The 13,569-nt window shown below is 43.6% G+C and overlaps 1 protein-coding gene across 1 annotated transcript in view; it reads left to right on the plus strand.

The window, feature by feature from the left end:
- The window catches only part of LOC129399864 (uncharacterized), a 153,990-nt gene extending 142,906 nt beyond the window's left edge, over positions 1-11,084 (plus strand). Inside the window, exons 3-5 of the mRNA XM_055121244.1 lie at positions 6,011-6,070; positions 8,171-8,293; positions 10,128-11,084. Coding sequence (XP_054977219.1) covers positions 6,011-6,070; positions 8,171-8,293; positions 10,128-10,384 — 440 coding nt within the window. The 3' untranslated portion in view covers positions 10,385-11,084. The remainder of the gene's footprint in view (positions 1-6,010; positions 6,071-8,170; positions 8,294-10,127) is intronic.
- Positions 11,085-13,569: the final 2,485 nt, after the last annotated feature.

Raw genomic sequence — 13,569 nt, forward strand, 5'->3', positions numbered from 1 at the left:
GAGTACTACTAAAATGTGTACACCCCACCCCTTCTCCAAGTATCTCTAACTAGAGAAACTTTTTTCTTGTCTTTTTTGGGTCGGTTACACCTGGTGATGCTCAGGGGTTACTCCTGGTTCTGTGCTCAGAAATGACTCCTGGAGGTTCTTGGGGACCAGTTGGGATGATAGGGTAAATACCCAGATAAATGCCATATCTCTGTAGCATCATTCCAGCCCCTGGACAAACTCTTGCAGGCATCTCATGAAGAGAAAATTAGCCCTAGGATAGAGAGTGGTCCACATAACTTAGGCCTGAGAGGCCTGGGGTGCAGGGTAGCTGTGGGACGGAGTCTGCAAGGAGAGGCAAGATGAAATCTTTGGAGAAGAGTGGTAAGGCAGGGAGAAGTGATGAGCAGATAGAAAATTTGAGGCATTTGTAAAAGTATGTTTAAAAAAGATGGTTGTAAAAGTATGTTAAAATTTGTTCTTTGTTATTTTAGCCACATGTGGTAGGGCTTTGGGCCTACTCTGACTCTTTGATGGGGTTCATAGGGGTAGATCCCATCGCTTAGGTAACCAATGCAGTGCCCAAGGTGAAACCAGACCTCTTGCAATGCAAATGATGTGCTTTAACCTTTGAGCTATCTCACTGACCCAACTACATGAACAGAGGAGCTTATCTCTTCAGGTACTTCCTAAGAATTAGTTCCTGGAACCTTCAGACATATCTTGGAAGAAATACAAACTCCCAAGACTTACAAGACTTCCTCTCCTTCTAAAAACTCTAAATGAAGAGATCAGGGAATTTTATTCTTTCATTTTCTTATTATCATTGTGTATTGAACCCAGGTTCTGACACATGAGAGGCATGTGCCTTCCCACATCCCCAGCCACAACCCCCAGGATCTTAAAGCAGTGAAGACATTCAGCAATGATTATCCAGTCACATCTGTCTCACAGATGAGAACATCTGGGGCCCCTGGCCTGCCTCAGTGTACTGGGCAGTCAGTGCCTGAAGCTGATGTCTTGCATGCTGCACTTGTCTTAACTCTGTGCCAGTCTGTGAATTTAAGAACAACCGAGGGTGGAGGAATGAGTGTGGGAATGACAATGAGTGTTGGGGAGGAGGCTAATCTCCCTTCTACTCTTTGAGTAGACTCAAAGCTAATTAAGTTACCCCTGGAGAGATTAGCATGAGAAAAGACATGGGGTCCATAGACTATGAAACCACTTCTGGTCATTCTAGTAGCCCTCTATAGCACCTAGAAAGGAAAGCAATACACTTAAGAGGAAAAACTAAGGAAGAATTTTGGCATTTAAAGAAAAAGACTTTTGAAGGACTTTGGGGTGGAAGTGGGGTTGATGTACATATGCATTAAAAACATCTTGTAAATTCTAGCCTAAGGTGTTTTTTTTCTAACCTCCTAGAGACTTCCTGTTGTCGCGAAATTGATTTTAGACAAAGCCATCTTGAATCTCTGCCTCTCTTTTGTCCTTGTTGTTATTATTGGTTTTTTATATGCTTTTCTTATTTTATTTTGAGTTTGGTGTTGGGACCAGGGCAGGGTTACAACCTGTAGTACTTGGGAGGGTATGTGGTGGTAGGAATTGAGCCCAGGGCGTGTATATGCTAGGCATATGCTCCAGTCCTCTGTGCTCCTCTGGATCTTAATCAGCAAATAACTTAAACCATGTTGGAGCAGGCTAGCTTTGGTCACAGGATAACCAGCTCCAGTGATTTGTTTTCTCATTGCCTTTTGCTGCTTCCCAGGCTTGCTGGAGAGGGTTGTTCTATACCTGGGTCACCCTTGGCAGAGGGTGGAGTTTTGTTCCGAGGGTTTCCCTGAAGGCTACAGGGTGTGTAGTTTTAAACTGGTTCTCTTTTTTTCATGCCACAGTCATTAAGGTTGGTTGGAGTTTTTGAAACAATCATATTGGTTCCTTGTGCTCTCCCCAGCTTCCTCCCAGCGCCTGGGAGAGACTCCATAGGGTCAAACTCATTTCATTTGTTAAGCTGCGGTCTAATTTCTTCCTTTGGCTGACTAAAAGGCAGGCATATTAGAAATTCAATGTGCCCAGAAACCAAGACCAGAGCGTATTAAAATGCAAATTGCAGCCTCTATCTCCAGACATTCCATTTCTTGGGTTCTGGGATAAGAGGCCAGATACCTCCCTTTGTAAGATCTTCCTCAAGGATGATCATGATGCATGGACCCTGTTGGAAGATACTTTGAAAAATATAAGAGTAAGTGCGCTTAGGGGTTGAGTTGAGCAAAAACATAAGCCTCTCAGAAGTTGTTTCCTCTACTAATTAAAGTTTCAGAGACAAAAGGTTTTCCCCTAATTAAACCACTACAGCCACTCACAATAGCCTCCATTCTACAAACTACCAGACACATCCAGAAGCGAGGCTGAGACAAAACCAATGAGTGACACTTTGTACAAGGGCCACAAGGTGGCAATCGTCTGCACGTATTTGAAGACTGCCAGTCATCTGGTTTACTGTAGCTTGTTTTCAGTATTAAACACATCATTAGTTTTAAAAGTGTGCATTAATTTTTAAAAGGATAAAAGGAGAAACAGTTTAGCAGGAGAGCCTTCTAATTCGCATTTTAATCAAATATTGACATGCTCTAAGGTTTTCACAAGATTCCAGAAAAAAAGATAGAAATCTGTTTGAGAAAAAGACTACTCAACTTTGGAAAATTAAAAATGTCACTCAAATAAGATGCCACAAAAGATTTCTAAGAAGTGTGTGTCTTTTATTTTTGAGAACCAATAGGTGCTTTCTTCCCCCCACACACACCTTTTGGGTCACACCCAGCAGTGCTCAGGGGTTACTTCTGGCTCTGCACTTAGGAATTATTCCTGGAAGTGCTAGGGGGACCATATGGAATGCCAGGATCAAACTCAGGTTGCTCATATGCAAGGCAAATGTCCTACCCACTGTACTTTTGCTCTGGCCCCAACAGTGCATTTTGATCAATAAAATAAATTTTTAAGCCTCATATGATAAAGTTTCCTTTGTATTGACCTATCCTTAGTATCAGAAAGTGAAGAAGGGAGAGGTTATAAAGAGAAGCTTCTGGGTAAGTAAAATAATGCTTGGGCAGTTCTGAATACCATACAACAGTGTAACTGAGACATGGCACAGCAAAGGCCTCTAGACCTGCTGGCAGGGCAGCACCCAGAGAAAACTTGAGACTGAGGTGCAGAGAGGAACCTTTGAAGGCTCTATGTAGCACAACCTCAAGCCAAGCAGCATAACCTTGGGTAGCTAGAAGGCCAAATCATTGCCAAGGTCATAGGTAGAGCCAGTGTGCTCAATAATTGGGGTTCATGGTGAGGCTCAGGCAATGCCTCACAGGGAAAAGGACCAAAGGTAGCAAAGGTAGCAAAGGTCTCAGGCCATTTGAGAGAGCAGGGATGGGCTTGTGGGACACTTGGTGGACCTTTGGCCATAGGTGCTTACTTAGACTCTGGCCAGCCCTGCATGCTATGGGCTTCCCCGATATCATTCATTTATTACTTATTATTTTCTCTCTCTGGGGAACCCAGCCTGTGGGGTTGCCAGGATCTCCTCAGGGTTGACATGGCTTGGGGACGAGGTTCAGATTTTCTTTCTTCTCTGGGCTCTTGATCACGGGGAATGTTGACAGCTGGGCTGGATGCTTGTTTCTGCCTATGTGGGTGTGCTGGAGTTTGAACTCATAACCTAGTACTTGGCACTCGAACACCTTAAAACCCCTGGGTCCTCTTTTATCCCTCTGCCCCCATTTTAAAAGAGCTGTTTGTTTGTTTACCCTGTCACAATCAACATAGAAACAATATGTTTATGGATGCTAGTAGGAGGGAAGTCCAGAGGGATGAAAATCACATCCTCATTTTGCAGGGACATGTAGGAACATTACATTCATATCCTACCCTCTCATTTCAGCTTCCTCTTGAAGAAACATACCTGGACACTGTTGTCCATAGAAAAGCCCAGGAACAAGTGAGCAGAAAATTAGGGGCTTTTATTGGCAGGAAAATAACTGTAGTCTGGAAGCCTGTGTAACCAGCAGAGGTAATAGAACCAAACTTCAAAGACGGGAAGTTGGGACCTGGTTTTATGTGGGATACAGTCTGTACACATTTCAGTCATTGTTCAGGAAAGTTCAGCTTGTTTATGAGGGGAATTGTGAGCATGTGCAGGTGAGGAACGTACAAGGGACTTACGTCACAGGCACCATAACCGCATGGTGGGGAAGTGCCATCAGGGTGTGTTTTTTAGTAAGTAACGAGAAGAAAGGAGAGGACACCCATTGCAGTCTATAGTCAGAGTTCTGTCCAGCCAGAGGCCATGACAAAAGTGATATCACCCTGTCTTGGCCTGACTGAAGTAGTAAGGTGGCTAACCTAATAAGGTAGCTTCTCCCAGAAAAGGCTGATTATATCTTCTCCATGCCTCAAGCTAGTCTATTTACTTTTTATCGTGGAAGGAATGTGGCTACAATACTGCTGAAATTTTTACTTTTTTTGTATGAAGCTACTGGACCTCCACCACCACCAGTGTACCCAAAGCTCCTTCACCTCTGTCCTTGTGTCGTTTCTCATCTGGCCTGTACCTCACCCCTCCAGCCCCGACTTCTGCTTGGTAACTCAGATTCCTTGTCAGAGTCCAAGGTTTGTTTTCGTTTGTGACTGTCCTTTCCCTTTCTTTTTTATACCATGCCTTTGAGGTCATCCACCGTTGTCCTCTTTTTGACTTATTTGGCTAAACATGGTCCCACCCCAGTTCCATCCAAGTTGTAGCAAAAGATAAAGTTTTCTCTTTTCTTATAGCTGAACATTGTTCCATATATATACATACAACTTCTTTATCCATTCATCTGTGGTTGAGTCTTTGGGTTGTTTTTAAATGTTAAATCAATTTATTTTTTAAATCTTTTTTTAATCTCTTCTCTTTTCTTCACTTACTTTTCTCTTCACTTCTCTTCTCCTTTACTTTCATGTACTTCTCTTTTTCTCCTTGTTTTTTGGTCATACCCAGCTGAACTCGGGATTACTCCTGGCTCTGTGCTCAGGGATCAATCCTGGTAGTGCTAAGGGGATTTACCCAGGATGAGTTGCTTGCAAGATAAGAGCTTACCCCCCCCCCCATCCAATCTCTCCAGTTCACCCCAGAGAAAGGCTGGGCAAAAAGAGACAACAAGCTGCAAAGAATTTGGATTATTGGCTCATAAAGATAAAAGGGTTTTGTTGAAGGAGACGCAGGGACCTCCAAAAAAAATGGGGAAGGCCCACTGGTGGGGAGGGGCTTCCTGGCTCTTCCTTTTATGACTCCCATGGTACTTTTAGTCTGAAGAGGAGAGGTAATGCACAAGAAGGATGATGGAGCCAGAGCGATCTTGCTGCTTAGACTTTGGAAAGTGTGTGTGTGTGTGTGTGGGGTGTGTGTGTGTGTGTGTGTGTGTGTGTGTGTAGTGAGGGGATGTATAAGGAAACGGATTCTTGAGGTGCTTCTTTTGTACTCACCACCCATGGCCAGGGCAGAGACTGGGTCCTGCTCATTTCCTGTTCAAGCCTGTGAAGCAGATGAGCACTGTGACAGGGAGTCCAGCTGCTTAGAGAGAAAAAGTGTCTCTGGACTGTCTCCCGAGATAACCTTCTCTGAGTGCCTTCTCTGAGTGGTTGGGGAGATGCCCACATAGCCGAGGATGGGGACACCCCATTTTCATTGCTTAGTGTAACTGACGAAGAGGAGCCAGCCAATGTTGGACCCTCAGAGAGAGCTCAGACCTGTGAGCTATCACAAGACTGCAGCAGTGTCCGATGTGGGGGCAGCAGAAAGGCAGGTAGTTTATTTCATACCCCCTCTAAAATAAAGCCTGTGTAATAGATACGTTTTCCTTGGGGTTCAATTACTCACTGGGTTGCAGTCATTCACTCAGCCCCAAACAGTCGACTCAGAAGCAGAGTGGAGAAACGGAGAGGGGGGTTTGTTTGAAGGAGCACCTCTGAGCTCTTACTAGTTTTTGCCTTGCAGGCAAATTCACATTTGCAGAGGAGGATTCCGATCGATCACCACGGAGATGGCTGGTGCTGAGTGAGTTTTGCATGTGTGGGAGTGGTATTGCAAAGACCCAGCTCCCTTGCTTTGTATAGCCATCAGCATTGTGAGGGCAGTCGGCCCAGCTGGAAGTAAGTAGGAAAGCTCCATGGGGTTCGGGCAGGGGGTTGGCAGTTCTTCTGTCAGTCTCAGGGGCCCTGGGCTCTCAGCCGGGCTCTTACCTGCCTCCATTGCATACATTGCATACCTCATGAGCACGCTCACTTGCACCATGGCTCACTGGAAATGAATTTTGCCTCCAACGAGACATCGTGCATGTCTGAATGGCATAGAATACTTAATGAGGACAGTCTCCTTTCAATTATTAAAAAATATTAGACTAAATATTTAGCTTCAACTAATAATAAACTAAATGCACTGTTTTCAGATCAAAGCAGCACTTCTTAACTGAGTAGCTTGTAATTAGATTTTTTTAAAAAAGAGATCAAAAATGTTTCCATTAGAAGCAAATGCTCTGCTGACTAGTGGTTAAATCATAAGAATCTTAGACATTTAAACATCACTTTATATAATTAGCTACATTGCTTTAATTTCTAGCCACTCTGCCTCTGAGATCTGTCTGGCCAACATATAAATATTAATCTCACAGGAAACTTGCCAAGTGACAATATGTTGAATGTCTTGGCACAGCCACAGAAATATAATACACAGTATATTCCTTGCTATGTGTAGAGAAACTATACAATTCATGCCCAAACTGAGACACTATTTAATATAATAAGTGCTGTTAATAATTTTCCAGAAAATAGGTATAAACTGATATCTTCCCACCTATAAGGCATGAGTTGCTAATTCTCAAAGTTACTGCACATAAAGAGGGAGAGGTAAATATAAATATCAGTATTATTCAAGGTGTCATGAGGTTTTGCAATCTTCTTCTTCTTTCTTTCTTTCTTTCTTTCTTTCTTTCTTTCTTTCTTTCTTTCTTTCTTTCTTTCTTTCTTTCTTTCTTTCTTCTTCTTCTTCTTCTTCTTCTTCTTCTTCTTCTTCTCCTCCTCCTCTTCCTCCTCCTCTTCCTCCTCCTCCTCTTCCTCCCCCTCCTCCTCTTCCTCCTCCTCCTCCTCCTCCTCTTCTTCTTCTTCTTCTTCTTCTTCTTCTTCTTCTTCTTCTTCTTCTTCTTCTTCTTCTTCTTCTTCTTCTTCTTCTTCTTCTTCTTCTTCTTCTTCTCCTCCTCCTCCTCCTCCTCCTCCTCCTCCTCTTCCTCCTCCTCCTCTTCCTTCCTCCTCCTCCTCCTCTTCCTCCTCTTCCTCCTCTTCCTCCTCCTCCTCCTCTTCCTCCTCCTCCTCCTCTTCTTCTTCTTCTTCTTCTTCTTCTTCTTCTTCTTCTTCTTCTTCTTCTTCTTCTTCTTCTTCTTCTTCTTCTTCTTCTTTCTTCTTCTTCTTCTTCTTCTTCTTCTTCTTTCTCCTCCTTCTCCTCCTCCTTTTCCTTCATCTTCTTCCTCCTCCTCCTCCTTTCCCTCCCCCATTCCTTCTGGTTTGGAGGTCACACCTGCAAGTACTTAAGGCTTATTTATGGTCCTGTGCTCAGGGATCACTCCTGGAATGATGGTGGACCATATGGTGTGCTGGGATTGAACCCAGGCAGCTCCATGCTTATAAGCACCTTACCAGTCATACTATCTCTTTGGCTATCTTTCCTTCCTTCCTTCCTTCCTTCCTTCCTTCCTTCCTTCCTTCCTTCCTTCCTTCCTTCCTTCCTTCCTTCCTCCTTTATTACTTTCTTCCTTTTCTTTAAACTAAACTCTATTAAGAAAAGACATAGTAAAATGATTAGATCTTCCAGTTTTGCAGTTTTATGGCAACTATTCAGTTGTAGATCAGACACATTCCTGGACTGATCATTTTCTCCACTTTCTGCAATTCTCTTCACTTTTCTGAGGGAGCAAGATGATGTTTTTCCCTGGGTGATTTTATTCCTTTTTATCTATAAAAGTAACACAAACAGCAAAAGATAGAAATAAATGGCACAGAAAATACATCCCCTGGAGGATAAAAGAAAGAAAAAAGCAGTGTGGATCATTGAGGGGAAAGGGTGGACTCTAGTGACAAAAAGAAGTTCAACTGTTTCTTCTGTTAGTTGTAGACTTTCAGCTTCACAGAATTGAAGAAGGCAGTCAAAAGAGGCAAGATCACATACTGTCATACAGGTATGCAAAGAGAACCAATGAAAATGACCTGGCTTCTGAAACCCTACACCTGAGTAAGACTTTTTTCTTTGCTGTGTTGAGGGGCTTGGGAGAAAGGTAGCCTTTCTATTAAGTTGACACTTCCCTTGGCCTTTTAAATGAATTTTGGATGCTCAAGGAGTCCAGGGGCCACAGTCAACTACACTCAGCCATGTATCACTCTATCACTGTCATCCCATTGTTTGTTGATTTACTCGAGCAGGCACCAGTAACGTCTCTAATTCCTCCCAGCCCTGAGATTTTAGCAGTCTCCCTTTACTCATCTTTCCCAACAATTGGAGGCTCTTTCAGGGTCAGGGGAATGAGACCTATTGTTACTTTTTTTGGCGTATTGAATACGCCATGGGTAGTTTGCCAGGTCTGCCCGTGTGGGCGGGATACTCTCGATAGCTTGCCAGGTTCTCTGAGAGGTGTGTGTACATATATATATATAGGTATATATATATATATACCTATATATATGTATATATATAGGTATATATAGGTGTGTATATATATGTAACTATATACATATATATATATATATATATATATATATATATATATAAAACTCTATGATTTGTTGCCTACTCAGTCATGTAGGCTGGTGATTCAGTATGAGGGCCCGAGAGGTGTTTCTACTGGGCTTTGAAGAGTTGGGGATCACCTGAGCCACCCCCATAGGACTTGAGGGTTTCCAGAGCTACACTAGCAGTTCTTTGCAGGGAACTATGGGGTGTTGAGGCTCAAACTGGGATTGGACCTCTGTGCTTTATCCAGAGCCCCTGAACTTTGGAGATTTTGACATACTAGTTGCAAATCTATTGATGGTTGAGGGATGCAGAGATGCAGAGGAAGCAGGGATGTGAGATTGGCCCAGCACTGAGGAGTATAATTGTGGAATTGGCTGTTTTCTCACAAAGACCTGTTGTCAGCCATGATCAGCCTTGATACGTTACTATTTACTTGCTCTAGTTGTCTTTTTGATTGGTAACAATCATAGTGGCTAATGCTTATGTGAACTTTTTTGTAGATTTCTATAGGCCACATTAAGACCTTCAGAAGGCTCAGGAAATAAATCGGAGAGAATCAAGTTCACATCTGCCACAATCTAGATGATTCTAATTTCTACTTTTATTTTTAACTGAATCCTTTTTCTTGGTGAAGTGTTTGCTTTCTTTTTCTTTTTATTGGAGAAGGGGCACATTCAGCTGTGATCAGGAATTGCTCATGGGTTGCTCAGGCCACTCAGTCATCTCTGAGTAGAGATTACTCCTGGAGGGACCCAGGAAATCATATGGAATAGAGGGAATTTAACCATGTTCGCTGCACGCAAAGCAAATGCTTTAACTACTGTACTATCTCTTTGGCCCCTGAAATACTGATTTTCTTTAAAAAGCCTTTCCCAGGTGTGGGAGATAGTTCATCAGGGCATGCCTGGCATATGCTGACCTAAGTTTGGTTCCTGGAACCACATGGTCCTCTGAGTATCTGTGGATGCAGCCATGGAGGGCCCAGCACTGCTGAAGTGGCCTGGACATTCTCAGGCAGCATCGTATCCCTCGGGCTCTTTTGCTGATTGAATGTCCTACTTGGTCCAGATTCACTGACGGGGGTCCCTGTACCTCCTGAGCACTGCACGGGAGGTTAAAAAGCAAATAAACAAAATAAAAAAGCATTTCCTTTGAGAGATAGTACAGGGGCTAAAGTATTTGCCTTGCACGTGGCCTACTCTGACTCTATCCTCAGAAATTACATAGAGTCCCTTGAGCACCATTAGGAGTGTCCCCTGAATACCACTTGGTATGGCTCAATCCCCCCTTCCTGCTAGATAAAATAAAAATAAATTCCCTCTTGTTTTCAAAACAGTTCATTGGAATCCAGAATCCAGCTGTGATCATCATCTCAATCATCCAGCAACAAACACCACACACCCACCTGCCAGCCGGCCCCTGCAGCCACTACTACCTGTTCCCCTGGGATTTGTGTTCTTCACAAAGAGGTGTGCAGCTGTACAGCTGAATATTGTGTGTGGTCTGTGGCAGCCAGCCCCACTCCTGAGGGTGATCGACACCAGTGAGTGGAGGGAGTTCCGGATTAGGGGAGTATCTAATGATATGAAGTGAGAAGTGGAAAACCATGCAAAGGAAATCAGGAGTTCTAGTTTGGAGGGAGAGAATCTGAGTTTGAAATACTGAACCCTCCCAGCTGCTCAGCATGCAGAACTGGACCAACTGGGGATGATTTTGGCTTTGTTAGAAGGAAGAAGTTAATGAAATATTGAGCCAGTTGAAATTGGAGTAGGCTAGGATAAACTTGAGGATCTTATCCCCAGAAATATTTACAAATAGAAAGGTGAGCCCAGACTCCCAAATATATGACCACTTAATCTTTGACAAAGGAGCAAGAAACGTGAAGTGGAACAAGGAAAGCCTATTCAACAAGTGGTGCTGAGGAAAAACTGGATAGCTATCTGCAAAACATGAACTCTGATCTCTGTCTAATGCAAGCACAAAAGTGAGATCAAAGTGGATTAAAGACTTCAATATCAGACCTGAATCATACATAGAGGAAAATGTATGGCAGAACCCTTTATAACATTAAAGCTAAAAGCATCTTTAAGGATGAAACAGCACTGACCAAGCAAGTGGAAATAAACAATAAACAAATGGGACTACATCAAACTAAGAAGCTTCTGCACATCAAAAGAAACAGTGACCAAAATACAGAGAGAGACCACAGAATGGGAAAGAACTTTTACCCAATACCCATCTGATAAAGGATTAATATCTAGGATCTACAAGACACTAGTAGAACTATACAGGGAAAAAAAAAAAACCAACCAACCCCCGTCAAAAAATGGGGAAAAGAAATGAACAGAACATTCTCAAAAAAGAAATACAAATGGCCTAAAGGCACATGAAAAAATGCTCTACATCGCTACTCATCAGGGAGATGCAAATCAAAACAACAATGGGATATCATCTCACACCACAGAGACTGGCACACATTTAAAAGAACAAAAGCAACCAGTGCTGGTGTGGATGTGGGGGAGAAAGGGACTGTCTTTCACTGTTGGTCGGAATGCCAACTGGTCCAGCCTTTTTGGAAAACAATATGGACAGTCCTTCAAAAACTAGAAATTGAGCTTCCATATGACCCCGCAATACCACTTCTGGGAATATATCCCGAAGGTTCAAAAAAGCATAATAGAAATACATTTGCACCTATATGCTCATTGCAGGCACTGTTCACAATAGCCAAAACCTGGAAACAACCCAAGTGCCTGAGAACAGGGACTGGTTAAAGAAACTTTGGTACATCTACACAATGGAATACTATGTAGCTATTAGAGAGATGAAGTCATGAAATTTGTTTATAAGTGGACAGACATGGAGAGTATCATGCTAAGTGAAATGAGTCAGAAAAAGAGGGACAGATATAGAAGGACTGCACTCATTTGTGGAGTATAAAATAACAGCATGAGACTGACACCCAAAGACAATAGATAGAAGGGCTAGGAAGATTGTTCCATAGCTGGAAGCCTGCCTCATGGGGCTGGGGTGGGGATGGGGGTTGGCGGAGGAGAAGACAGCTGGAATAGAGAAGGGATCATTAAGAAAGTGATGATTGGAGGAATCAGTCAGGATGGGAGATTTGTGCTGAAAATAGATAAAGAAGCAAGCATGATAACCTCTCAGTATCTGCATTGCAAACCATAATGCCCATAGATAGAGAGAGACTATGGGGAAGATTGTCTGCCGTGCGGACAGGGGGAGGGTGGGAAAGTAGGGGTATACTGGGATATTGGTGGTAGGGAATGTGCAGTGGTGGAGGGATGGGTGTTTGATCATTGTGTGATTGTAACGCAGATATGAAAGCTTGCAACTATATCTTACGGTGATTCAATAAAAAAATTTTTAAAAAAGAAAAGTGAACCTCATAGATGGATTTTTAGGGACTCCCAGAGTTACTTGCAAGGAAATGTTCTGAGTTTGAACACTGACATACACGGGGATAGTCAAGTGCTGCACTTTAGTGCCTAAGAAGTGGTGCTTTAGTTAAAAAGGTAAACTATAGTATAAAGTGGTACACGATAGACCAGGGAGCTATTGAGAGCTTCAGTGGGGAGGGAAGAAGTGGAGCGGGTCGGTATCATTGAAGGGAGGGTGCAGGAAGGACTCAGGTAAGTGACAAGTGACAGTCTCAGGATACAATCAGTACTGCAGGAGCCTTGTGAAGCAAGCATTGTGCTAAAATGACTCCCCCTTTTAGCTGTCCAGGGCAGGGCCTGCCCACGGTTTAGAGGGCTGCAGAGATTAGGAATGTCTCTAAAGATCAGATTCTAGAAACCCTTGAGTTTCGGTTGTTGTAGAAAAGCTGCTGGTATTTGAGTTGCTAAGTTGCAGTGTCTTTTCATAGTTGACTGGCAGGGCGGACTTCTCTGTGCAGTGTTTTCAAGAGGAGAAATATTAGGGTAGAAAGCCAGAAATATCAGAGTGTTTTTGGACCTCTTTCATCCTTAACAGGCTTTTCAGGGAAATGGTTCATTCCTTTTGGCATTTGCCAGTATCAACTGGCCCATCCCTGGAGCCTCAAAGTCCACTGTAATTACTCCCAGAAGGCCAGAGGTCATTTCCAACTGCAAGTGTAGGCAACACCCAGCTATTAGAACTGGAGTTTCAGAACTCTGTCCACACAGAGAGCCTGAAGCATTCAGGAGGTGGGAGTGGGTAGCAAAAGTGTATGCATGTGTGTGTGTGTGTGTGTGTGTGTGTGTGTGTGTGTGTGTGTGTGTGTGTGTGCATGTGTGTGTGTATGCACGAGGTGGGGTACAGGGGTGTTAGAGGTCGGTGGAACCTTCGAGATACTGCTTCCTGCCTAGAATGAAGCTTGGGGTTTCTGAGTCCTCCACCAGGCCTGTTCCAGAAACAGCAGTGGCAGAGGTTGCAGTCAGTGGTAGAAGTTTCCCCGCCAGGGAGGGCCCATCCTCCACCAGGCCATTCACTTCCCTCATCCCCTTTTGCTACCTTTATTTTCACTCTGAAGAGAGATCTGCTGAGACATAGGTTGCACCCCCTAGTGGCAGGGAGGTGCCACTAGAGAGAGTCATCGTTTCAGACAGTTTGCTTCTTTCTGCCCTTTGCTGTTTCCTGAGAGCCAAAGAAGCCGGGTAATGGAGCATCCAGTGGCCGGTCTCCTTTTGAGGCAATTCCTTGGCCAAGATGATAGCAATAATCAGCTTGGCCTTTGTAATATTAGCTTGCAGACAGTTGTCCCGTGTGTGAGCATCAGAGGGGCCTGAAGCCTC

This window comes from Sorex araneus, chromosome X (genome assembly GCF_027595985.1).
Source record: "Sorex araneus isolate mSorAra2 chromosome X, mSorAra2.pri, whole genome shotgun sequence".
Classification (NCBI taxonomy): domain Eukaryota; kingdom Metazoa; phylum Chordata; class Mammalia; order Eulipotyphla; family Soricidae; genus Sorex; species Sorex araneus.